Here is a 26236-nt window from a genome sequence, read left to right as displayed (position 1 = left end):
CCGCCCACACCCCCGGGGGATGAGGGAACACGCTCAGAGCTGTGCCCAGCCCCGCCGGCTCTGAGACGCCCGGGCTGCCAGTTGCCCCTTCAGCTCAGCGCCCTCCGCAGCCGTCGAGTTCCAACAGCCCGGGCCAAAGGCAGTGCTTCTCCACAAAGGCAGTGGGGCCACACAGGGTGGCTCATAGGCTGCGACCGGTCACTTAGCCCGTCTCAGCCTCTTTACCCATCGCAGGGAAGTGACGCCATCCCAGAGGATCACGGTGCTCCCCAAGTGCTCACCCCGGGGCCTGGCCCGCGGGCAGTGCTCGACCAGGGCACCTGCTAAGGGATTGCCCGGCTCCCGACCCCCCACCCCCCAACATCCTCACCTTCTGCTTTGTGCTGAGGGGCTGCGACTTCAGCTTCTCATCCTTGCTCTTGGAAATCCTCAGGAACTGTTTAAGGTCTCCCTGAAGAAAAACCCAGCATCTCTGTCAGGTCACAGCCCAGCCGGTGTTCCCCCCTGCCAAACCCAACCCCAGCGAGTGCTCACAGGGCGCCTGCCCTGGGGGAGAGGGGGCGAGGACCCCTGACCTGAATGCCCGCCCCTCAGCCCAGACCCCTTCCCATGGGGAGAGTCCAGTGGCAACTAAAACTTATAGGAAGCGTCTCCTAGAACAGCGGTCCCCAGGCGTTTTGGCACTAGGGACCAGTTTCGTGGAAGACAAGTTTTTCCACAGACTGGGAGGGGATGGTTTCAGACTGATTCAAGCGCATTACATTTATCAGGCACACTTTATTTCTACCACAATTACATCAGTTCCACCTCAGATCATCAGGCATCAAATTCCAGAGGTTGGGGACCACTGTCCTAGAAGCTCCTGGTCAGAAAGGGAGGGGGACAGTCATCGCTGCCCTCGGGGGAGCCCTCAGACGGGCAGGAGAGGAAGCCCCTGCCCCGAGAACGCCAAGAGGAAAACACGGCCCCCGACCCTCGGTCTTCACAGACCCCAGACAGGAAAGCCTCGTCCTCTAGACCGAACTCAGACGGGGCCCTAGCGGCAGAAACATGTGCAGCGTGCTCGTAAGCCCTCGTTCATGGAAAGACGAGGCTCACTCCTCGCCCTTCCTGCACCCGAGCTGCAGAGTCTGCCATGCAGCCGTTTTTGAGGACCAAGGGGACTAGACGCAGTGAGCCCGGGACTGCAGAGTGAGGGGCAGGGCCGGGCAGCACCAGTGGGGAGAGAGAGAAGGCCGGTGGCTAAGCGAACGCTGTCCCTCCAGTGGCACCGGCTGCAGGGAAAGAAGGAAAGCTGGGTTCTCGTTATGTTTATTCTCAAGGGCTGACAGGCCCTGGGGAGTGAAAAATGACAAACCAAAGAAAACCAGAATCAGGGAAAAGGGCCTGGAAGGCGTCCCTGCTGTTGGGCTGAGGAAGAAGCTGGAAGGAAACTGGGACCAAACCCCAGACAGGGGCCAGCAGATGGGAAAGGGGCTGAGGGTAAGGAAAGGCAGGGTTGGAACGGGGGACTCACGGTGGGGTGGCGACGCAGGCTCCAGCGGTGCCCTCGCCCCAAGTCAGGGCTCTGCCCCTGCCCCAGCCCCCAGGGCGCCCCCGGCCGCCTACCAACCCGCCCGAGCCCCCAGGGCGCCCCAGGCCGCCTACCAGGTCCACGTACTCCAGCACCATGTAGTGTGGCTCTGCCTCGCGGCACAGCCCCAGCAGCCGCACCACATTGGCATGGTTCAGCTTCCCAAACATTTCGAACTCCCTCCGGAAGTCCAGCTGCTGCTGCTCGTCCCGGCTCTGCAGACTCTTCACGAGCACCAGGGTCTCAGGCGATCCTTCTTCCAAGCCCTGTGCCTTCGCCAGGAACACCTCCCCAAACTCGCTCTTGCCTGCGGGCATAGGACTGAGTCAGCCAGCCGAGGATGCCCCGACTTGGGAGGCACCTGGCCGGGGTCACACGCGGGGGCGTCTCTCTGCTCCCGCCCAGCTAGACTGGGCAGTGGCCCCGGCTCTGTGTGTAACTCCGAGTGAACCCCTTCCCCTTCTGCCCTGGGATTGGCAGTCTCTAACAGTGAAATAAAGGGGTCAGATTAACAGTACTTTCTAGAAGGTGGTCTGTATGAGAATTTTAGGTGATTCACCATTAACACGTCTTACTTCTATACTTTAAGCTATACTCATAAAACACAGATCCGTAACTTCCCACAGTTTTTCCTACAACTAAGCTTGTTGTTTTTGTTCGGTCACTCAGTCGTGTCTGACTCTTTGCGACCTCATGGACTGCAGTACGCCAGGCTTCCCTGTCCTTCACTATCTCCTGGAGTTTGCTCAGACTCGTGTCCATCGAGTTGACAGAGCTCAGTTTTTTTTTAAAGGTGAGAGAAAGTCAATCTAAAGAAAACATCAAGTGACTAATACACAGGAATGACAAAAATCTCGGGGGTGGGATGTGGACAACGGGCACACGGGGGACGCACTGGACCCGGCCGCCCTGATGCTCCCTCCATTTCCGAGGTTCTGGGCTTCAGGGGCTCCAGAGACACCAGCCCCTGGTGCAGGTGCAGACAGACCTGGAGCCTGTAGTTAAATAGGGGGGTTGATGGAGGCCATGGCAACACACCCAGCGTGGTGATGGGCTGCAGGCTGGCCCGCGGGAAGTGCATCTTGTCACTCGTGCTGTGGCGCTTGCTGGTGGCGGCGGAACCAGAGCCCAAGCTGGTCAAGGCCACCTCCTCCTGGATCTCGGCCGAGGGCTGTCCGTTCTGCAGAGGCCCGCCTGGGAAGAGGGGGAAAGGGGGAGTGAGGATGAGACTGGCCACCATGGGGACTGCAATTCTTTCTCACAGTCTCCCACTCCCAACAAATGGATCTAATACTAGTGATCTACACAATGTCCACACACAATCCGGTCAATGAATTGAAGGGGCTGGGGCGAGGGAGCCCAGCACCCCTTAGGGTCTGACCACTTATTGACATAGCCGATTACAACCTTTGAAAAGAGACGGCACAAGTCGCAGCTGAGTCACTGGTCCCTAGACAGCCTGGTGACATAAGGGTTTTTGCTTTCATAGGGTCTCCTAGGTGCAAAGCTGTAAACAGGCACAAAGGCTGTAAAAATCACAACAAGGGAAACTCCAGTCCTGCTCCTGAACCCCTAAAGTGAGAGGGGAGACCCAGCCGTGTCCATAGGGGGCTCCTGGTGGAGGAGAGGAAGGGCAGGAGGAGGGAAACAGGCAGACAGAACCCGCCGTCCCACCTGGGGAAACTCAAAGACTAGCAGAGGGAGAGAAGATGTGCAAGGAAACACTAAAACATATGAGCCAGGCTGCTCAGAAGCGGAGGCCCTGGGAATCAGCCAGCTCCAGGGGGCGGGTGGAGGGGTGGGGGCTGGAAGTGAAAGTTGCTCAGTCGTGTCCGACTCTTGGTGGCCCCACAGACTATACAGTCCATGGAATTCTCCAGGCCAGAATACTGGAGTGGGTAGCCGTTCCCTTCTCCAGGGGATCTTCCCAACCCAGGTATCGAACCCAGGTCTCCCGCATTACAGGCAGATTCTTTACCAGCTGAGCCACCAGGGAAGCCCAAGAATATTGGAGCAGGTAGCCCATCCCTTCTCCAGGGGATCTTCCTGACCCAGAAATCAAACTGGGGCCTCCTGCATTGCAGGTGGATTCTTCACCAGCTGAGCTACCAGGGAAGCCCTATACTGAAATTATGCCTGTGGTTTAGAACTGCAGGGAAAAGGCAGGGAAACACAGGAGGCTAGCCTGAGAATCCAATGAGGAAGACTTGAGCCAGGCTGCTCAGAAGCCGAGGCCCTGGGAATCAGCCAACATGGGGGCGGGGGGTGAGCGGAGGAAGCGGGTGGGTGCGGCTCGGCTTTGGCTCCAACTGCTGCACTTTCCTCCATGGCCACGGGAGGGCGCTCAGCACCTGCGCGCGACACCGCCTCCCTCTTCCAGGGCCCCTCACCGTTGAGGCACTCCATCTCCGGCTCCTCGCCCTCCGGCTGCTTCTGAAGCCGCTTGGCCTTGCAGCGCTTCTTGCAGTAGAACATGAGGCCCAGCACGGCGATGATGTAGGCCACAGCGGCGCCCACCGACAGCCCGATGGTCTGGATCATCTTGTAGGGGGGAGGGCTGCCTGGGCCCTCTGATTCCTCCAGCACCGGCTTGTCTGAGAGACACACAGACAGGTGTGGGCAGGGGCGACTAGGGCAAATGCAGCCCTACTGCTCTCCCGGCTCTCTCCACCCCACAGATTCAACAGCCTCCCAGACTACTTGATGCTCTGACCAAGCCGGAGCAACCTGGGAGGGTCACCCCCATCACTGGCTTCAACAAGGGCCAGTTCCTGGGGGCCCATTGAGGCCGGAGGGAGCTCTGCAGGATGTGAGTGATTTCCAGGCTGTTTCTGCACCCAGACACAAGCCTGGGACACACATCAGAAGCACACCACAGTCGGCCCCATCACAAACCCATGTCATTGTTAACAAGCATCCTTAGTGACTTGAAATCTTGAGTCAGGCCCTACAGAGCTGCACGTGGGAACTTCTGGTTTATAACTCCAGCTATCGCCCAGCACAGAGCAGGTTCAAAGAAACACTTTTGCAGAAGGATCTTCTAGTCTACAGGCTTTCAGTGGCCTTGGGTCCCATGGAGAAAGAGGTGCCAGGTGGGAGAAAGGCCCAAGCGGGGAGGCCGTCCAGGATCCCCCAGTTGGCACACACCCAGTGGCTTCAACCAAGAGGCCACCACTTCACTTTACCCATTTAAAGTTCCACGGAAAACCCTGTCTAAAAACCAGTTCTGGGACTTCCCTGCTGGTTCAGGGGCTAAGACTCTGTACTCTCAAATGCAGGAGGCCCAGGTTCCCATTCCTGGTCATAGAACTCGGTCCCGCATGCTGCAACTAAGACTTGGAACAGCCAGATAAAGTAAATTACACATTAAAAATACATAAATATTTAGAAAACCAGTTCTGCTGCTGAACCAAAAAAGTTTGAAAGCCTCTTGCTCAAACCACTGTCATCTTAACAGAGAAAAAAAAGAGGAAATACCACCTGGAGGAGCACAGAGCTGGGGATCAGGAGAGGTCAGGCCCAAATCCCCAGTCCCAGGCCCTACTCAGGGCCTTACACCTTTCACCGTCTGGGTCGCCAGGGCAAAGGAACCACATGCTGCCGCATCCTCTCGCCACCCACCCAGGACCATGAGGACAGACCTGGGAGGAAGCATCTCAGGACAAAAGCACCCCCCACCGCCACAGGCTCACACAGCCCGGCTGTGGAAAGTGTCAACAACAGCCCAGGTCAGGGCAAGGAACCTGAGACTGCCTTGTGGTGGCCCCGAGGAGGGGACCCAGATTCCCCGCCACCATTGCAAAACACGGCTTCAGTGCCTTTTGTGTACAGGGCTGATGAGAACAAGGATGAGAAAGAAGTCGGGCACCCACTTCCCGTGCAGGACAGCCCCGAGGGCCCCATACCCACGACGTAGAGGGGGGCCTCCGTGTGCTTGATGTTGCAGCTGTTGCCCGCGATGCAGGTGTAGCGGCCCGAGTCCTCAGGGGCCACGTCGTGGATCACCAGGGAGCCGTTCTGGAAGATGTGCATCCTGCCGGGAGAGAAGCCCCAGCGTTGCCCACCTGGCTGGCCCCGGGAGCCTGAGCTGCAGGGCAGGCGGCGGGGTGGGGAGGCGGAGACGGCCTACCTGGGTCCGAGCTTGGTGGGGTCCAGGATGCGATCCTTGCCCTTCCACTGAATGAGCGGCTTGGGGTCCCCCTGGGCCTCACACCGCAGCAGGGCCGTGTGGCCCTGGTACACGGTCGTGCGCTCCGGCTCCACCTTGAAGGTGATGAACACTGGATGGGAAGAGCCCGGCGAGGGGCAGGGAGCAGTGAGCAATGGGGCTGGCGGGGTGTGGGCCGCAGCCCCGGCCCCACGCCCGGCACGGTCGCACCTGCCACGGTGAGCTGGACGTGGGCGCGGATCTGGCCCTGCAGCCCGTTGGAGGCAATGCAGGTGTAGTTGCCAGCGTCGTCACGGGTCACCCGCGAGAAGTGCAAGGTCCCGGCGTTGTCTGTCACCCACTCTGGGAGGCTGCTCCCATCTGCAGGGGAAATGCAGGGGAATGATGGGCTGGACCAGAGTCCCATCACGGTTGGCAATGCCTTCAGTCACTCACCTGCACTCAAAAACATGCCATTGCTCCAGCCTACCCACAGACAAGGTCCAAACTCCTGAACCAGGGGTCGGGAGTCCCTGTTACTCACTTTTTCTAATTTTCCAGCCTCACCTCCTTCTACTGCCCTGTAGAAGTGCCCTTCCACTTCCACCAAACTGGACTTCTGGCTGGGCATGGAATTTGCCCTGTTCTCACCATCACTGCCTGTCACTGCCTACTCCTAGCACTGAGCCCTGCTCTTTGCCACTGTCCTGCCCATTCTGAGCCTCAGCCCCCACAGAACGCTCCCCCAGACACCTGAGCAGAGAGGGCCCACTTGCTTCTCAGAATTGACAACCTTACTCTCTTAATGGGAACGTAAAAGCCCTTTAAAAAACTATTTGGCCATTCACATCAAGGGTTGTAAAAATGTGCCTACCCTTTTATACATAATTATTCCATTTCTGGGAATCTTTCCCAAAGGAAATAAACCCAAATCCAGAAAAAAAACTTCGCCGTAAAGATGTTTACTGCGGCAATAAAAAAAAGACAGAGAGTGAGAGAAACAGTGAGAAGTAGAGAAAGGAAGCAAGGATGGCTAACAACGCAAATGTCAGACATTTAGGGAATATTTAAGTAAATTACAGTGAACCCAACTATTGGAATATTATTGTAACCATCAAAACCAATGGTCCAATGTTTATGTATAAAAACATGGGGAAATGCTTGATGATGTTAAGCTAAAAAAAGATAAAATTACATACAGTTACCTGCATCGTCCATTTCTACAGTAAGCATGACTTACTCATGGAAGTATAGTAAGTGAATATTTGATGCACAATAAAACTGCTATGTAAAAACAAAAAGATGTACATAGAAAAAGGTACACACCCAGAGATGACTGATGGTGGGATTATGCATTATTGTCTCCAAAAGTTTTCTAAAGGATTACTTTTATGTTGGAAAGGATGACTATTTAGAAAAGGGAGGACTTCACGGCCCTGTCTGGACCAATCCAATCACTTGGTGCCCTGAATCATCCTATACTTTGTCTAACGCTGTAACCTGACCTCGTTTACGTCTGGCTTCCTTCTTCTAACTGGAGTATAAATCGGCCCCTACATTCCTTGTCTGTCCTGCAGTACCAGGCACTCAGCTGGTCCTGAGACAGGCACATGTCTGACCAGTGGACTGCCTGTTCCACCCCCCCACCAAATGCCCACAGGGTACCCACCTGCCCGGACCCACTTAATAGTGGGCTTCTCTCGGCCCGTGGCTGAGCAGGGCACTGTGGCCTCCTTGTCAAACTCCATGCACTGCTGTGGCCGGGGTGGTGGTGTGAACTTGAGCTTTTCTGTTTCAGGAGAGGGAAAGGGAGGGCTTGAGGCGGCAGGCCTGAAGATCTTGGGCCCTGCGGCTCCCTCCCCAGTCCTCTCCTGCCCGTTGGGGCCAGGCGCCAGCTCACCCAGCACTTGGACGCGGGCCTGGGCCTCGATGGTGCCGGCGGGCGTACTGCTCACGCAGCGGTACCACGTTCCGTCGTACACCTCCACGCTGTTGATGCGCAGGGTCCCGTTCTTGAAGACCTCGAACCGCGAATCCTGCAGCACAGGAGACGAGCCCATGAGTGGGTCTCCACCTGCCCCCCACCAGCCTCTCCCTGGTACTGCCTCGGGGGAAAGCGCACTGGGCAGATGAGCACAGAGGACCCCATGGCCCCCCAGCAGCAACCCTCGTCCTCACCTCGGAGATGAGCATCTGGTTTCTGTACCAGACAACTGTGGGTTTGGGTGTGGCCTGAGTCAGGCAATGCAAATAGCCCGGCTTGCCCTCCTCCAGCTGGCTGTCCTGGGGCTTCTCCAGCCATGTGGGCACCGCTTACAGGGACAAGGAGGAAACAGAAGGTTGATCAACACGTCCCCAAAACCCATGGATCCAATCCTAGGAAATTCTAATTACCCACCTCCCTCAGGCCCTGAGTTTAGAAACCCTGTCTGCTCCAGTGATAACTGCGTGACCCCTTAGTGAAGGCCCAGGTACCAGAACCTTCCTAACATTATCTTAGTTCAGAGCCACAATAAACCCCTGAAGTATGCATTTCTATATCCATTTTACAGATAAGACAGTGGTTCAAAGAAATATGATTTCTAATGCACGATAGAGGATTGAAAACTCTGGTCTGCATGACTCCAGAATCCTTGCTTTCTTATACCAGAACCCTCCAAGGCTCTGTCCTCGAATTTCTGTTGTTTTGGCTAAATACTTCCTGGAACAATGGCCAGTTCATGGCCTTCAATACTATCCAAGTAGATGAGTCCCAACCTAGAGCCTGGCTCCTGACCTCCCCCATGACCTTCACACCTGCAAATCCTATTGGCATCTCCAGCTGGATATCTAACAGGCACTTCAGGCTTTTACATGTGCAAAAGAGAATGCTTGATTTCTCCCCAAACCTGCTCATCATAGTTTCCTCTCAGTAAACAGCACCGCTATCCAGCCAATTGCATAGGCCAAACACTTAGCTGACTTCTCTCTCTACTGCTTTCCCTACCACCCCACCCAATCACATTCATTCTACACAAACCCCATCTTCCTCAGCTCTAAAATGTATCCTAGGACTTCCCTGGTGGTCCAGTGGCTAAGACTCTGTGCTCCCAATGCAGGGGGCCCAAGGTCAATCCCTGATGAAGGAACTAGATCCTACATGCCACAACAAAGCCTGAATATCTAGCGTGTCACAACTACCAGCCGGTACAGCCAAATAAATAAATATTTTAAGAAATAAAATGTAGGTCCTAAAAGAAGAAAAAAACAAAAAGAAACAAAATGTATCTGAACGTCAGCACCTCTTGCCCCCACCACTAGCACCTCTGTTCAAGTCCCTTCAACATCCCCAAGATAATTACGGTCCTCTATTAACTGCTTTCCTGTTCAGAGTCTGGTCCCTAACAATCTAGTCTTCTTGGAACAGCCAGAATAACCTTTTGAAAATGCTGCACTCAGGCTCAGTTCCCGGAAGGACTTCTCATCCTCTGACTTGGTGGGGCAGACTGTGTGCAAAGATGCCTGTAAACAGTCCTCCCGTCCCTTGCATCTCTTTATAATGTGATGTCGCAGGTTTCAAAGCGGAATCTGGCTGAGATTCTAGATTTCCCAGCTCCCAGGATTGCTCCGTGGCACAACGCTATGCCTTCTCCAGATCGCAGTTGTGACACGCTAGGTAGTCAGTTCTTTGTAGAAATTTGCTGAGTTTAACAACAGATAAAGCAATCACTACCTATAACTTTGTCCATATCACCTTTCCAATAAGGAAAAAAAAGTCTTTTTTATCTACTTCACTAATCTTTCCGACCATCCTGTAGGAGAGGTAATGCGTTATCAGCTCCATTTTAATAGATGAGGAAACTGAGCCCTAGCAAAGCAGGTAACTCTCTATCACGGTCACCCTGTGCACTGGAGACAGTGTGTGACCCGGGTCTCTAGAGCCCTGTCTGCTGCAGCCAGAGGATCACTTTCAGGGAGGGCTGTCACCCCAACCTCTGTGTCTGGCTCACCACCCTCTACTCCAATATCTCTGTCCAGCAGAGGAATGGTTCCCAGGCCAGCAGGGCTCAGAGCTGAGGGGGAACCTCAGGAGAGCTCCAGGGGTGACTCTGAGCATTATCACAGCCAGAGCCCAAGACTCCCTGGGACCTGGGCTCCTCCCGTCCTCGCCCTTCGGGGCACAGGTGCTTACTGGCCACCGTGATGTTGACGTCCTGTCGCCGCTGACCAGCCAAGTTGGCCGCATGGCAGGTGTAGACACCAGCATCGCTCTCAGCAGTGCTGGCAAACACCAGCTCGTGGCCCTGCTGGTAGACCCTGCCGTGGGCGGGCAGCCGGGCTCCTGCATGCTCCCACCACACACTGGGCTCCGGCAGACCCTGGGGGGGCGGGCAGGCTACACGCTCCTCGCTGCCGGCCGTGAACACCCGTGGCTCAAATGGTGGCATGTCTTCGATCTCTGTAGGGACGGGAACAGACAGCCGGCTTACCATGGGATCCAGGACACCTGATGTTCTCCGTAGCCCGCTTCCCCGCTCCCAGCACGAGCCATCCCCGGGACCCCTAGCACCTCCTCTTCCGACCCCAGGCATCTTCTTCCTCCCTCTGCCCTCCAAGCTGCTCTGAGTAGGAAACAGGAAGCCAAACCTCTACATGGGCAACAACGCTGAAGGCAGCCCCTACCTCGGCACCCCAGACCCTCAGACTCACCTGCCAGGTGGAGTGTGGCCTCCAGGACGACGGGAGGGCCCCTCTGGCCCTGGCCTATGCAGCGGTAGACCCCCGCGTTGCGCGGCCGGACCTGGGTCAGCTGCAGGGACCCGTTGGCAAACACTGTGGCTCTGCGGAGGTGCGGGGGGCTGCGGAGGGGAGAGACTGATGTTGGCAAGGAGTGGCCCAGGGGCCTCGCTCCAGAAGGGAGCTGATGGAACCCCGACCTGTGCAGGCCAGGTATGCAGGAAAGAATCGGCCAGGAACAGGGCAGAGAGAAGGAAGCCGGCACGCCGTGCTGGTGCGTGCATGTGTGTGCATGTGCGTGCATGCATTTGTTCATGTGTGTGGGAGTGTGTATTTTAACTACAAGAGACACGGCTTTGGGGCAGCCAGGCCAGCAGCAGTGAGTGGGAGGAATCAAGGAGTTGACATGCCTGTGGAGACGGGGGGCCACCTTTCCAGGGAGCCAAGATAAGCCTGCTGGTAGAGCAGAAGCTCCAGCATCAGAAGCCCCGCAGCTGTACCAGACAGACCACAGGTGACGTCCTCAGGGCTGCAGCCGAGTGGGATCCCCGCCCCCAGCCTGGGGAGCCACACCTCCAAGGACCACAGCCACACCTGGTACCACCAAGGTGCTCTCTGCTCTCTAGGGCCTGGATGAGGACAGAAGTGTCCCTGTGGGCCTGATACCTCCCAGCAATTTCTGGAAATGTTTGCTTCTTCCAAAAAGTGTGTGTGTGTGCGTGTGTGCGCGCGCGCGCGTGTGTGTGTGTGTGTGTGTGTGTGTGTGAGGTGTCTTTACCATCTGGGACCTTCTTGTCCACAATGTGATCACCCAGGTTCCCCGTGTCCCTCCACCCCTGAGTTGCTGACCCCCATCCCAGAAGACCCTATGGGCAGAAGTGGGGGAGGAACGAGTCACCGCAGGCTCACACAGTGTATCTGCGGGAAGTGGGAAAAGATGCCCTTCCTGGAGCTGTGTCCCTTTGTTGGGTTCACTTTGTAACAGGAAGACATTCTACTGCCATCTGCTGGAAAGCTGAGGTAATTCCACGCATAGAGCTAGGATACCTGTGGTAAGAACCTCACTCCCTTTAAGAGGGTCTTTAAGATCCTTTAAAGAACAACCTATAAAGAATCCACCTGACAGTGCAGGAGACATAAGAGATGCGGGTTCAAACCCTGGGTTGGGAAGATCCCCTGGAGGAGAGTTCGGCAACCCACTCCAGTATTTTTGCCTGGAAAATTCCATAGACAGAGGAGCCTGGCGGGCTACAGTCCATAGTGTCGCAGAGAGTCGGACACGACTGAAATGACTGAGCATGTGTGCACACACAACTTTTAACGCCTTACCGGCTGCGGTTAGTGATGGCGGTCTCATCCTCAAAGACCCACTGCAGGCTCGGGGGCGGCTGGGCTGAGAACTGACAGTGGAACATGGCCTCCTCATTCCTGGCCACTACCACATCCTGGGGTGCCAGGACCACCCTGGCAAAGCTCTCATCTGGGGTGGGGGAGGCACAGACACGTGAGCGGGCGAGGCGGGCAGACCCCGCCCCCGCCCCCAGCTCCCCACCTCCACCCCCCGGGCTCACCAGCGATGCTCAAGGTGAAGTTCTGGCTGCTGCAAGCCTGGCCAAAGGCATTATGGGCACAGCAGGAATAGACGCCGCTGTGCTCGGGGCCGGCCGGCCGGAGGGTCAAGTTTCGCTCCTTGCTGCTGACCGTGTGGTTGCTCTGACCGTCAGAGAGGGCGCTCCCATCTCGGAACCACTGGTAGGTGGGTCTGCGGGGCCAAGCAGGTCAGCAGCAGGGGGGTGGGGGAGGGGTGTTCTCAGGTGGCCGGTAGGAAGGGTGCAAAACCGGAGAGGCAGGGCTAGACCCCTCAGTTTACACATGGGGAAACTGAGGCCTGGAGAGGGATCATGACTTGCACAGAGGCACACCATCCCGGGGGCAGAATCTGGCAGATTCTAGATTTCCCAGCTCCCAGGATTGCTCCATGGCACAAGGCTGCCCCTTCTCCAGTGACCAGGGCCCAGGGTGGAACAGCATGTGGGCAGGGTGGTGGCAGAGCCCACAGTTGGGGGAGACAGGTCTGCCAGTCAAGAACAATCACCCTTTCCTTCCCCTCCCCACAGTTTCCTTACCGAGGGTGCCCGTCAATGTGACAACGCAGTGTGACCTGGGTCAGGGGCTGTATTGCAGCTTCCGAGGCCGGATGCTTCAGGACCACGGGACCGGTCTCGAGCCCTGGAGCGGAGGCCAAGGTTGCAGAGTGAGGGGCGCGGGGCAGAGCAAGGGAGGGAGTGCAGAGAGGAAGGAGGACAAGCAGGAAAGGCCGGAACCTGGAGACTCGGAGGCCAAGTGACACAGGGCCACCCTGCCTCACAGCTCCTGCCATTAGCAAAACTACCCAGCAGATCATTGGGTCCAAGATTTGAAGGGGGGGTAAAATAACCCTTGGAAAAATGAAAACTTTTAACTTCCTCCTGTCCATACAAGCAGAGAGCTGACCTCAGTTGCATTCTCCCTGCCCCGTTCAACTGGAGACGGGAGGAGCTGAGGCAAAGGAGGGGGTCCCCTCGCAGGGTTTAGGAATTGAGGGTCTCATGGGGGCAGACACAGCCCCCCGGCTCTCACATTTGATGTTGAAGGAGGCATTGGCGCTGCGGGCTTCTTCTCCGGTGACTTCATCCCGAGCCACGCACTGGAAGGCTCCTGAGTCCTGCAGCCGGTCCACAGCCGTGAAGCTCAGGCTGCTGCCCTGGGTGAAGCGCCGCTCGGTGTCCTGGATGGGAGCCCCGTCCAACAGCCAGAACACATGCACCGGGCCCGGGGCCTCAACCTCACAGCGGAGCAGCGCCCGGCGCCCCTGCAGCGCATCCTGGGAGGACGGCTCCTTGATGAAGACAAGGGCCGCCTGGGCACCTGCAGGCGGGGAACACAGGAAAGACAGGGTCACGGGGAGCTACAGCCACCGTCCTAACACGGGCCGCCCATCGCTCCGTGCAAGTGAGAAGTGAGAAGTGAGTGCAAGTGAGAAGGATCATGACACCCCAACTGTCTACTGAGGAACGTTTGCATTGTGCTGGGTACTCCGCAGGAAACAAAGACGCAGTACCCTCCAGGGGGCTGGTCTGGAGGGGGGACACAGGACAAAGGCAAAACCCGTGCTAAATGAATGACGTGGGCAGTCGGTGTCTCTAGAATGCTGAAGGGGGAGAGTCCCAAGGGCTAGAGGAGGGAGGGGGTTAATGCCGCACAGGACTCTCCTAAAGGAAAAAGAGTTCAGAGCTACGGGATCAGATCACAGGAGATGCTGGACCGAGGAGTGGAGAACATTAACAAGCAACCCTCCCCGCGATCTTCAGAACCCAGGTCACAGAGCAGAGCTAAATCATGATCCAAAGAACTTCTCGGAAGGATTACTGGCTCTCATGCATCCGCTGAGGGTCCAGCATCAGAGGTGGGGGGCTCTGAATCCCACCCACAGATGCTCCGCAGTCCAGTATTCCCCAGGGGTGTCTCTGGGAGAACCCATCCCATCACAGGAGAAGCCAGTATTCTCTGGATCTGCTGTTATTCCCCACGACATGCCGGGGCCACCCCACCTCCTACTCTCCAATCCTAGGGATCCATCTGTGTCCAAGGCTGGCTCTTCCGGGCTAACTGAGAGGTAAGCTAAGTGGTCCCAGGTCTCCCCCTCCTGCATGGCTATAGTTCAGCTCTGGCCAGGGCCACGGGGGCACCCTCATAGAAAGGGGCCCTGCAACCAAAGGTGGAACCAAACAAAGGGGTGGGTGAAGGGCCCGGGCAGAGCAGCAGATGGGCGGGGGAGGCAGAGGGCAGGGCCGGGCAGGTGGCACGGTTGCCGCACAGGAATAACACACTGGGCTTTGTTCCTGGCCTGCGTGGGCGCCCAGCTGGGGCCCGGAGCTTCGGGGCCCGGAACACCCACTGCGGGGGGGTGGGGAAGGGTGGGTGATGGCACAGAGCGGGTTGTGCCGCCCCTCCAGGGAGGGAAACAGGCCACCTGCGGCTGCTACGTGAAGAAGCAGGCTCTGCCTCTGGCCAAACCGGGCCCACAAGGGCAGGAAGGGAGAGACTAATGGGGTCCTGCCTGCCCCTTCCCAAACCACTGGAGCCCCTTCCAAGTCCCTGGGCATGGAAGGGGGAGTGGTTCTTTAGGCCACAAGAACCAGTCTCCTCATAAAGTCAGTGTCAAGGAGACTTCCCCGGTGGTCCTTGGGACTCTGCCCTCTCAATCTGGAGGGCCTGGGTTCCATCTCTGGTCAGGGAAATGGATCCCGCCTGCCTCAGCTAAGACCCAGAACAGCCAAATAAATAAAAATTAAAAAAAAAAAAATGTGAGCATCAAGACAAGTCCAGGATCCCCCAGGGCTAGGTCCAGAGGAGGGGCTGCCCCTGATATAGGTCCATCTCCCAACATTCTAAAGGAACCAGCATGCAAGACACACGGCCCTGAAAGGAGCCGGGCGCTCCCCCAATACTTCTCAGCAGGTTCCTGCCGGCTCCTTGGATAGGATAATTCTCCACCACGCTGGGCTATCCCATCCACTGTGCCAATCAGCAAAGCTGCCCCCAGTCACCCTCACAACCCAAACACCCCCACTAGCTTCCAAACGCTTCACTGGAGTGCGGTCCCTGCCCTCCCTGAGTAAGCTGGATGAGTCAACTGAGGTCCAGAGAGATGAAGGGATTTGCTCAAGATCAAACAGCTCATTTGTGGCAGAGCCGGGACCGTGACCCAAGGAGCCCGACTCCATACCCACACCACACTCTTCCCAGCCCTGCCCAAGAACTCCAAACCAGTCCTGGAAATATCTGAGGCCAGAATGGGTCTCACTCCCTGCAGCCAGGTACAGAGAGAGACACACCTCCCACAGGTAACACCAGGCTCACAAAGGTGCTCAGTGAACACCAGCTGAATGGAGGTAACCTCAAAGGAGTGCGGGGCGAGAGCTGGCAGGCACAGAAGCATCCGGAACACTTCCCGACACCCACTCCTGACACAGATGGGCAGCCTCGGGCAGAGGCCCCAGCGGGCCTCTGTGCACATGACTCATTCAAATCTGGGGACCTTCAACCCAGAACTACAGATTCTCATCAAAGACAGAGAGAGTTTATCTGCCTCCAAGTGTAGACGACCCCCATTTTCCCGCTCAGCCTCTCCAGACACAGTGGGGACCAGGAGGCTCGCCCACCCACAGGAGGTTAGTTACAAGGGTTTGCTGTCAGATCTGACTCAATCCTGACAGCCACACTCAGTGCGCCTGACCTTGTGCAAGGAACACATTGGGACCCCAGCTTTCTCTCGCCCTCTCGTGACTCACAAACGCAATAAGTTCTTGTGCAACGCCTTGGATGAGCCCATTCAGCAGGCAGCTACCGTCATCCTAACCATCATCACGCTTCCTGCCCAAAGATGCAAGTTCTAGGGATGCTATAAAGCTCCCCCCAGGCGAGGCAAAATGCCCTCCCAGACCCCAGATGGGGAGCAGCTGCCATTGCAGGGAAGTTCTAAACAGATCATCAGGTTGGGGGGTGGGGTGGAGGGAAAGGGGCTGCGAGGTTGCAGGAAGCACAGACCCCTTGCCACAGAAACCCGAGTTGGGAGAGGAGATGGCATGACTCAGAAGGACCCCAGCTCAGCCTCCATCCAGCATCCCGTCCCCCCCTGGCACTGGCGGAGCTGTGGTGAGATACTGCATTCCCAGACTGCCACTCAGAGCCCCCCGCGCCCCCTCGACAGGGCCTGGGGAACATCAAAGCTGGCCCCGAGGGGCCCTGTGTCCTGACGTCAGCTCACAGCAGGTCCTGGTTACTGCTTGGCGGGGGCAGGCTTCAGATGTTACAGAAGGCAGGGAGGGCAGCCACCAGGCCTCCTCTAAGACCCTGGCCCCTGCTCTGAGCTCACATCCTGGCCACCCAGCTCCCTACACCAGAGACCGGCCCAGAGCCTCAACACCCACTTCACTGAGAAGACACTGCAAGGGGTGCCCAGTCCGGCCATCTCACCATCTGCAGGACAGGCTGGTCTGGTCTTTTGTCAGGGGAAACGGGGCAGACCAAGGAGGGTCCTGGGAAGTAGGAGCTCTTCGAAAGCTTCGGCTGAACAACGGAAGAGGAGGAGGAAGGCTTTGGGGGGATCGAGGTGGCACAGTCCCCAGCACAACCCTGACTAGGATGCCCCAGCGCTGTGGTCTGGAGAAAGTCCGTGAGGGAAGCACACCAGTCCTGGGCCTCCCAAAGCTGCCCCCTTTCACAGCCTGGCCCTCCGTGCACCCCACCTTCTACACCCAGACTCTGGGTGTAGAAGGGAAGTATCTGGCCCACGTGACCCTTGAGGCGACCGCTCAGCAGAGCAGCTTCAACTCCCTAGCAACGCCACCTCCACTGCCTCTCTGGACCTTCTCCCTTGCCATGAAATGAGAACCCCACTCCTACCACTCGGGCTGCATGAGACTAAGTGGATTCATAAATGAAAAGCCCACAGCATGGCCCAGAGCGCCTGGAGGGCACAGGGCGGGCCCAAGAACACCCCCCACCACCAAAACCGGCAGACAGAGCCATCTGCCCACACCAGGCACGACCCCAAAGAAGCTGGAGCTGCAAATACCCAATAAGGACATTTTCCAAGCCATCTCCTTGGTTCCCCAACAGCCATCTATATGCAGACACTCACTCTGCCTGGGCCCTGGCCCCAGCCCCTCGAGAAAGGGCTGGGTGGGCAGTGGCCCAACTCTGGCTCCCCATCCCCCAGCAAGCGTCTGGTTTGGTGCCTGCCCTCCTCGCTGCTCTCTGGGCCCCAGGCCCAGTCAATCCATGTGTGTATACGTGTGCCTGAGTACGCACACATATGTGTAAACATGATTTTATGGAGAGCAGAGAGCAGCAGGAAGTTTTTCTGCTCTGAAGTAATTTCAGCTACTCCAGTCCAAGGATCCATCTGGGCCACTCAACGACCCATCTCCCAGGGGCTAGTCCTCCTGGTCTCGAAAAGACATCCCCGGGCTCCAGAGGTCCTGTGAGTGCATGCGTGCTTAGTCGCTTCAGTTGTCTCCGATTCTGTGCGACCCTAAGGACTGCAGCCCCCCAGGCTCCTCTCTCCATGGGATTCTCCAGGCAAGAACACTGGAGTGGGTTGCCATGCCCTCCCCCAAGGGATCTTCCTGACCCAGGGATCCAATCTGGGTCTTCTGCATTGCAGGAAGATTCTTTACTGACTGAGCCACTAGGGAGACCCTAGAACCCACCAAACCTGACACCAGGGGATTCCACCTACCTTCTCTCCCTCCTAGTAAGAAGTGCCACCCTTCACACAGCTGTCTGGGGCCAGGCAGAGGCACCAACATGACCCTGGCTGGCCCCGGCCCAGGCATCTCGCACGGGGGTGCATGTGATCATGACTGTGACCTCTCCCACACACGAGGCTAACCCCTCCACACCTAAGACTGGCTCCAGGCCCCATATACCTGTGGGACATCCTCCCAGGGGAACCTAGAGAGCCCTAACCAAGGAAGCTCATATTGTGCCATATGGACCCAAGGGAGATGTCTGCCAACTTCCTGTGCCCTACCTGGGGCGACAGCATCAGGACACAGGCCAGGAGAGGCAGCCCTCAACCCAAGGGGCACAAGGGCTCCCTGCCGGGAAAGAGAGCAGCCCCCAGGCCCCCTCACCCACAGGAGGACAGCACTGCTCACAGGTCCCCTCCAGCCAGAAACTCTAACGGCAGCAAGGGAGAGGCCCCAGGGGTACCAAGGTCTCTACCCCACTCCCCCTTCCCAAGGGGCCAATGCACCTTGGATTTGAGGGGTCTCACTGATGCACTTTCAGCTGTTCCAGGCTACTCCCAGGGCCCATAGCTCATAGGCGTGGGCCATTGTAGGGGGCGGGGCACGGAGGGGGTTTACGAACAGTCTCTGCAGGAAAAAGTTGTTTGCAGCAGTCCCACTCGCCTTCCCAGTTCCCCCGGGGCCGGCAGGAACACACACACACCGCAGTGGGGTTTGTGAATCTGGGGAGTCTGGAGTGCCCCCGCCCACCACCACCAATACCCACATGTGGTTTTAGCACCAGCAACCCCGTTTGAGGACACGCCCTAGAACCTCAGGGTTCAGAGGGTCGCTGAGGATCCACCTTGGCTGACTCCAAGACCCAGAGGCAGAGCACAGGGCTCCAGCCCCATCCCGTCTCCCCAGCGTCTACAAAAGGCCGGAGGTTCGCCAGCAGCCCCGCAGCCCTCCACAGGCCATCACAGCCCTTGCTCAGAGCCACGCGGGAGGGAGCAGAGCCAGGGACCCAGCTGAGTTTTCCTGTCCTGGGATTTAACTGTAAATATCTGGAGAGGCTCCCACATCCGGATTAGAGAAACGGAACAACATCACCAGGGATTAGGGCAGAAACAACCCAGAGGGCCAGCGCTTCTACCTTAGATGAAAACCACACCTCAGTCCTCCCCGCCCGTTCCTCTGAGGCCCTGGAGCGGAAAGATGAATCTCTAACAGCACAAGTAGGTCTTCGTGTCCAGTATCACGTGCCTCTGAACTGAGAGGGGCAGATACAGCAGTTGGGAGATGTGGTTTGAGAAGCTTCTCAGGGACTTCCCTGGTGGTTCAGGGACTAAGACTCCAGACTCCCAGTGCAGGGGCCCCTGATTTGATCCTTAGTCAGGGAATCAGATCCCACATATCAAAACTAAGATCTGGCGTGGCTAAATTTATCTTAAAAAGGAAAAAGCAGCAGCAATCCCCCAGCTGGCAGCCACACCATGCGACCGTGGCACCAAACTCTTCTGCTGGGGCCGAGGGGACCATATCTAGGACATATCTCTCACCCTTAGGAACTCTTAAACACCTATGATGTCTCCAAGGAGGCAGCAATGAATTAAAAACCCAGCCAGAGTGATACAGTGTGATCAGGCAGAAGGAACATAGGGTGGAGAGACCTGGGTTCTAGTCTCAATACAACCCCTAACAAGCAGAGTGACCCTGGCCAGTGGCCACCCCCATACCAGGTAGTTCTATTACCTGTAAATATTAGAGAACTGCGAAGATGTGACTGGACGGTCTCCAAGACCTAGCCCTGGATTCGCTGAGCCCGAGAGAGGCAGTCACAGGAACAAAGGGCTGGCTAGCCAGAGTCCCCTTCCTGCCCCCTCCCTGGCCTCCAGCTGCACAGCCAGCCCCCAAAGCCCACGCACCACATGTAGGGCCGGCCCCGGGAGGATTAAGACTGATGCTATAAATGGCAGGTGTGGGTCAGAGGCAGCTGGGAGCTGCAAACCGGGGACCAGCATCACTGCTAACAAGCTGCTGCCATTCCCGCGGCTCGGCTTGCAATCTGCCTCCCCAGGAGACCTGGCCTCTGCCTCGGCCATGCCCTTGCACTGAGAGCTCACTGCCTGTGATACCCCTGAGACACCCGCCTGTGCTGTATTTCCCAAGCTAGACTGCAAGCTCGCGGAGTGGGGGGTAGACATCCGTGCCCAATAACGGTACCCTGTGCCCCTCCAGAGGGCCTGGGCCACACAGCAAATACCATACACGCATTTACGGGGAGACGAAGGCACTTAAGAGTCTATCTGGGGACTTCCCTGGTGGTCCAGTGGCTAAGACTCTGTGTTTCCAACACAGAGCACCCGGATTCAATCCCTAGTCAGGGAACTAGATCCCACGTGCCACAGCCAAAAGCTCACAGGGGACAACCAAAGATCCCAACGCAGACTAATAAATAAATAAAAATTAAAATTTTTATAATAAATAAAAATAAACTAAAAAAAAAGAGTTACCTGACCTGAAATCTTCTGCATCTGCCGTGATCCAATCCTGGCCAAGTTAATTATCCTTTCTGGGCCTCAGTTTCCTCACCCAGTTTTTGTGATTCTTTTCTGACCCCAAGGATATTCAAATGAAACCTGTATTAGGTACAGACCCACAAAAGGCTGCATATTTCTCAGAGAAGTAAGAAATCCCAGAGGTTCTAGGGAACTATGGACTCCGGATTAAACTCCCTTGGGCAAGGTGATCCCTGGGGAGTCCAAACACCTGGTGAGCAATGGGGGCTTGAGAGGCGGACAGAACCGCCAGGGGGAACCAGGGGTCCTCTGCACCCTCCATGTTCATCCTCAGCCCCAAGGAGAGGGAGAGATTGCAGCCAGCCGTCTCCTGAAGACACCAGAGAGGGGACTGTGGAAATGACAGACACTGCAGGCAGGCAAGGGGGCTGCTGGACCAAGAGCCTGGGAAACGAGGCAGGAAGACCTCAGGGATGCTCAGCCGGTGTGCTCAGGGGCCCGGAAGGGGACAAAGGGCCCAGTGCTCGTCCTCCAGGGAAGATGGAAAAGGACTCAATGCAGGCTTGACAGCCATTCAGTGGGGTGGGGGTGGGGTTCAGACCCAGGCCCCAAGCAGGTCTCCCTCCCAGGTGTAGTGGGGAGGGGCCCAGGGACACCACAGTGAGAACAGTGCCAGGGCGGGCCTGGGCGTGAGCTTCCCAGAGCCTTTCCTGTCGAAGCAGAGGACAGCCTGGGAACCACTACTATGGGACTAGCTGGACCTGACTTCATCTATTTATTTTCAAGACAGGTTCGGAAAATGCTGGGAGATTCAGTTTTCTGAGCTTTTTTTACCCCTCTCTAAGTGAGCACACACCCCAAACTCTCCATTAGGGGAGAACACAAGTCCTTGTCCTTTAGGTGGAGTGATCTCAACTCTACTAATGAGGGAAAATCCTCCCTGGCTCTCTGTTTTTTTAAGTATTTATTTAATTTGGCTGTGCCACGTCTTAGTTATGGCATGTGGGATCTAGTTCCCCGACCAGGAATCAAACCTGGGCCCCCCTGCATTGGGAGCTCGAGGTCTTGGCCACTGGACCACCAGGCAAGTCCCCTCCCTACCTCTTGCTGCTAAGTCACTTCAGTCGTGCCCGACTCCATGCGACCCCATAGACGGCAGCCCACTAGGCTCCCCGGTCCCTGGGATTCTCCAGGCAAGAACACTGGAGTGGGTTGCCATTTCCTTCTCCAATGCATGAAAGTGAAAAGTGAAAGTGAAGTCGCTCAGTCGTGTCCAACTCCCAGTGACCCCATGGACTGCAGCCCACCAGGTTCCTCTGTCCATGGGATTCTCCAGACAAGAGTACTGGAGTGGGTTGCCATCCCTATCTCTTAAAGAAGTTAAAAACATCCCTTTGACCTGTTCTAGCCAATATGGCAGCCACTAGCCACATGCAGCTATTAAAATGTAACTTAATTAAAATGAAGCGAAACTGAAAATTCATTTCCTCCACCACACCAGTCACGTTCTAAGTGTTCAGGAGCTGCATGCGGCTAGTGGCCACCGTACTAATCAGCACAGACGTCAGACTTCTGTCTCTGCAAAAAGTTCCATTGGTCAGCACGGCCTTAGCTACTCTGTCTGCTCTGGTCAGCCCTTATGTCAGACACATTATTTCTCATCCAAAGAACCCTCCACTGGGACCAGCCTCATTTCACAGAGGTGGAAACTAGGGTCAAGGCTATCCCAGTGACAGTGAGGGGGAACCGCCCCTAGGTCTATCTGACTCCCACGTCTGTGTGCTTTTTTTTTTGGATGTAGACCATTTTTTTTTAAGTCTCAATTGAATTTATTACACTATCGTCTCCATTGTTTTATGTTCCGGCTTTTGGCCAGGAGACACATGGGCTCTTAGCTCCCCAACCACACCTTGTGCGCTGGAAGGTGAAGTCTGAACCACTGGACCACCAGGGACGACCCTGTGTTCTTGCCACGTTGCCACTCCGGCTCTTCATTTCTTTCACTTTATTCCCTTTTACCCAAGGCCACCTCCAACAACCACTCCGTCCTGTTTAATTAAATCCTCTCTTTGTACGTGCTCTGGTCAGATGCGATTGTTGTTTTGCATGTGGCTATTTTTAACCTATATAAATGCATTATCTCTCACTCTGCTTCTCATTTTATTCCCCTCAGCACTGCGTTCTAAAGTGCTTTCCCTGTGGCCACTGCCTATATCCTGCTGTTGTTTCCCAGGAGAATAACATACTGTTGGGTATGGGGAAGAAAGAAGAAAATGAAAAATTTTAAAACAAGTAAGTGGCTGAACATACCTGCCCACAGTTTGAAAGTCAGTCCGTGAGCCTCCACCCTCCTCTCCGTGCGCCCCTCCAGCACCGCAACCAGCCCCGTGCGGCTCCCCCCATGCATCTGGGGACCAGCAGAGCCCGGGAAAACACGCACGCGGGTACACACACTCCCCCAGCTTCTCCCTTCCCCTCCATCCTCCTCCCCCCAAACCCAAAATGTGACTAAAGAGGTTGGCCTTCAGCTGGTTTCAAAGGGATAAGAGAGGGAGGCAGTCTCATACTTTTATATTTAGAAGTGCTCTGCAAACCACTTCCCGGAGCAGACAAGAGTGGGGAATGTGAGGAAATCGCTCTGCTATGTGTGATGTGGAAAGCACGAGCCACGCAGGGCCTGCGGCGACGGGCTGCATTTGCCACACAGCCGCTGACACGCGGCGATGCCAAACACATGTTGCCGGAGACCAAGGCGGCCCGACACCATCCTCCAAGTGCCCTTCCCCCAGCCTTCCTTTCTTTCCTTCTCCACCTGTCTGACCAACAGCTGCTTCTGGAAACCCACCCAGGAAAAGAGATGCTCCAGGCTTTAAGCCTCAACCTGAAACACAAAGAGAAGAGCCCAGAAAAACAGAGGTGGCTTGGGAGAGCCACTGGCTTCAAGAGGCAACGGTGCAGACTTCCCTGGTGGTCCAGCGGTTAAAAACATCCGCCTGCCAATGCAGAAGACATGGGTTCAATCTCTGGTCCAGGAAGATCCCATATGACAAGAGGCAATTAAGCCCGTGCGCCACAACTATCGAGCCTGTGCTCTAGAGTCCGAGAACCGCAACTACTGAGGCCCGAGTGCCTAGAGCCGTGCTCCACAACGACAGAAGGCACCACAATGAGGAGGCCGAGCGCTGCAACCAGAGAGTAGCCCCTGACGGCCACAACGAGAAAAAGCCCTTGAGCAGCAACGAAGGCCCAGCGCAGCCAGATATAAAAATAAGTTAAAAAAAGTTAAGTTCTGGAAAATTTTTAAAAAGAGGTGAGGGTGCCCTCCGGGCCTCTAGGCTGCTGCGGAGGGTGTAGGGGTGGGATTTCGCAGAGGCCCCTGCTGCCTTCTGCAGACAGATCTGCCGTGGCCATCCAAAACTCTCCCCTCAACCCCTCAGCTACCACATGTGGCCGGGGAAATGTCGGCGGGGGAAGCTATCTTATGGCGAGGACCAACTACTGCAGCTGGGGTCACAGCTCCAGCATCACTCAATTGAGTCTTGCCCAGCTGGGGGAGGGTGGAGATCAAGGGACAGAGCGGGAAGGGGAAGGCAGGCCAGCTACTTAATTAGAATCAAAGCATCAGACACTTCCTTGACTCCTTATAAACTTCACTTTATGGCTTAAAATCTAAACTCTCTAATAAGGTAAAACCCAATTTTATTCTTTTCTTTCTTAACTGCATCACTGATGATTTGCTTCTTTTTTTTTTAATGACAATAACCAAAAAAAAGTCGTTTTTGAAAAATCAGCTGTTTCAAAAAAGCATTCTGGCTAAAGATGGCAGAAGATGTATATTAATCTTCATATCAGTAACGACAGATGAGGAAAACAGAATCTGAAGAATAAGGGATAGAAACCATTCCTTGTAAGTTATTTTTAAAAGCACCAAAAACTTGCAACTCATTACCAGATGCTTAAAGCCTGGGGATAGCTGACTTTCGGGGGTGGGGATGTTATAAAACATAAAGTACACACAAATAGCTAGAAGAAGAAGAAAAAAAGCCCCTAAGAGTGGCTGATGCAATAACTGGATAGCCAAAAAAATGACAAAGACCTAAAGTTTATTTTATGCCTACTCTGTGGATCTTTAAGTCAGGGTCTGGAAGGCACCAAGATCTGGCTTCACTTAAGTCTGGAACTGGCTGTCCCTCCATCCCAGGAGGTGCCTCTCACAGGCCTCTACAGTCACGCAGAGAGAGAGGGAGAGAAGCAGACACTGATGGAGAAAAGAGGAAGACAGGAAGAAGAGAAAAAGGGGGGCTGGAGGGAGCCAGAGAAAGGGGGTAAGGGAGAGGTGTTAGAGGAAGGAAAAGAGTGGGGAGGAAGGGCAGCGGGGAAGAGAGAGACACAGAGAGACCCAGATCAACAGGCAGAGACATGGACAGAGACAAACTGAGAGACAGAGCCAGTAACACAGTCCTAGAGACCCAGAGAGAGACAAGAAAGAGAGACACGGAGCATGCATGTATGCACACAAAGGATTCTTCATGCCTGCAGAGCAGCCTCCAGCCCCACTGACCCCAGCCTCCTCTGGCCAAGGAAAACCCCTCACAGGGCATCTCTAGTAGGGACATCTTCCCCAGCCCCACCTGCCAGCCAACCCAGAAGCCACAGGGACTCCATACTCAGAGTCTCTGGCGACAGGTCACAGGTCACAGGGCTGCCCAGTGTAACACTAGACACGGAAGGTTACAGCCAACCTGTACTTGGGAGGGATGGGGGAGTGGGGCTCTAGATACTCCCAATCCACTTAAAATGGAGAGCCTCAAATTAGAGGCTCCTGGTAAATAATTCACCAGGAAAAGTACAGTACCTTCCCTGGGCTCTTCCATTATTCATCAAGATAAATGTACCATACTGTTACACTTCCTGACATCTAAAAATGGTCCGAGCCATTAGGCCAGGAGCAAGAAGACAGTGGGGCACTTCCCACCCGACTTTTCCAGAACTCCTGACCCAGCAGTCCTGCTCCTCTGGGAACTCAGCTGGCTGCTCCTCACGCAAGGGCAAAGAAGTCAACTTCCAGAAATGGCCAGCCCCGGCTCAGACCATGAGACCTCAAGAGCACCCACCGTGGTCCTCAAGAGCCCAGGAAAGTCCTGAGTAAGACTCCCCCGTTCACCAGACCCAGAGATGTGGGCCCTCCCAAAGGGAAAAGGCAACCGCTGTTTGTACAATACCTGTCTAAGGGCAATTCTGTTCCTAGGAGGTTCAAGAAGTTTGACTTGGATGCCAAATAAGTGAACCTACAGAAGATCTGCATCTGACTTGCACAGGCAGCTCTGAGCAAGTCGCTCTGTTCTTCAGGCCTCAGTTTCCCCATCTGTAGAGCCAGCTGCTCCTTATCCTGCAGGGACGAAATGCCCTCTGGGAAGTCCGAAGCGCTGCATGACTTTAAGACCCCTGGCCCACCGGGTATGGGCAGGATGGAGATGACAAGAGCTCAGAGTCTGGAGTCAGACTGTCTGACTTCAGTTCTCCTCCCCCACTTACCGAGTGTATGACCTTGGGCAAGCTGTTTATCCTCTCGGTGTCTCCATTTCTGCAGCTATAAAATGGTGCTAATAACAGTATCTACCTCCTAGGCTTGCGAAAAGTAAATTCACATGTTAACCAATGTAGCATGTTTGGAACAGTGCCTGGCACATATTAACTTAAGTATCATGTGAGTTTGGGCTCTTAGCCATTATTGCTTGCGATTATTATGTTCAAGATCTTTGAGGGACTGTGTTCCATGACAACCACCTCTTACCCAGGGAAGGCCTCGGTTGGCATCTCTCTCATGCAGACCATATGGAGCTGCTAAGTGCTACCCACTCAGTCTCTGCCATCTGGGTAAGAGGTTTCTGAACAGACTCTGAGGTCTGAAGCTTTGTCCCACAGCTGCCCGATGAAGCCGGCCACTCCAGCAGGGCTCCATGGGGCGGGCAGCAGTCGATTGCTGGGACCACTCTAGGGA

The 26236-nt window shown here is 55.6% G+C and overlaps 1 protein-coding gene across 2 annotated transcripts in view; it reads right to left on the bottom strand.

The window, feature by feature from the left end:
• PTK7 (protein tyrosine kinase 7 (inactive)) overlaps window positions 1-26236 on the bottom strand; it is a 64250-nt gene that overhangs the window by 10941 nt on the left and 27073 nt on the right. The window contains exons 1-17 of one of the 2 annotated variants that reach the window (XM_010818186.4): window positions 22546-22657; window positions 13056-13343; window positions 12563-12665; window positions 12008-12198; window positions 11766-11916; window positions 10410-10558; window positions 9892-10158; window positions 7899-8032; window positions 7621-7756; window positions 7390-7509; window positions 5952-6101; window positions 5703-5853; window positions 5479-5606; window positions 3964-4167; window positions 2612-2767; window positions 1648-1880; window positions 371-451 (exon numbers count right to left, since the gene is read on the bottom strand). In XM_010818186.4, coding sequence (XP_010816488.1) covers window positions 371-451; window positions 1648-1880; window positions 2612-2767; window positions 3964-4167; window positions 5479-5606; window positions 5703-5853; window positions 5952-6101; window positions 7390-7509; window positions 7621-7756; window positions 7899-8032; window positions 9892-10158; window positions 10410-10558; window positions 11766-11916; window positions 12008-12198; window positions 12563-12665; window positions 13056-13343; window positions 22546-22642 — 2739 coding nt within the window. In that variant the 5' untranslated portion in view covers window positions 22643-22657. Of the gene's footprint in view, window positions 1-370; window positions 452-1647; window positions 1881-2611; window positions 2768-3963; window positions 4168-5478; window positions 5607-5702; window positions 5854-5951; window positions 6102-7389; window positions 7510-7620; window positions 7757-7898; window positions 8033-9891; window positions 10159-10409; window positions 10559-11765; window positions 11917-12007; window positions 12199-12562; window positions 12666-13055; window positions 13344-22545; window positions 22658-26236 lie in introns of those variants that run through there. The other variant, NM_001192965.2, reaches the window with a different exon arrangement.

Source organism: Bos taurus, chromosome 23, assembly GCF_002263795.3.
Source record: "Bos taurus isolate L1 Dominette 01449 registration number 42190680 breed Hereford chromosome 23, ARS-UCD2.0, whole genome shotgun sequence".
Classification (NCBI taxonomy): domain Eukaryota; kingdom Metazoa; phylum Chordata; class Mammalia; order Artiodactyla; family Bovidae; genus Bos; species Bos taurus.
The sequence above is the reverse complement of the archived record's forward strand: the minus strand, read 5'-3'. Positions and strand labels throughout refer to the sequence as shown.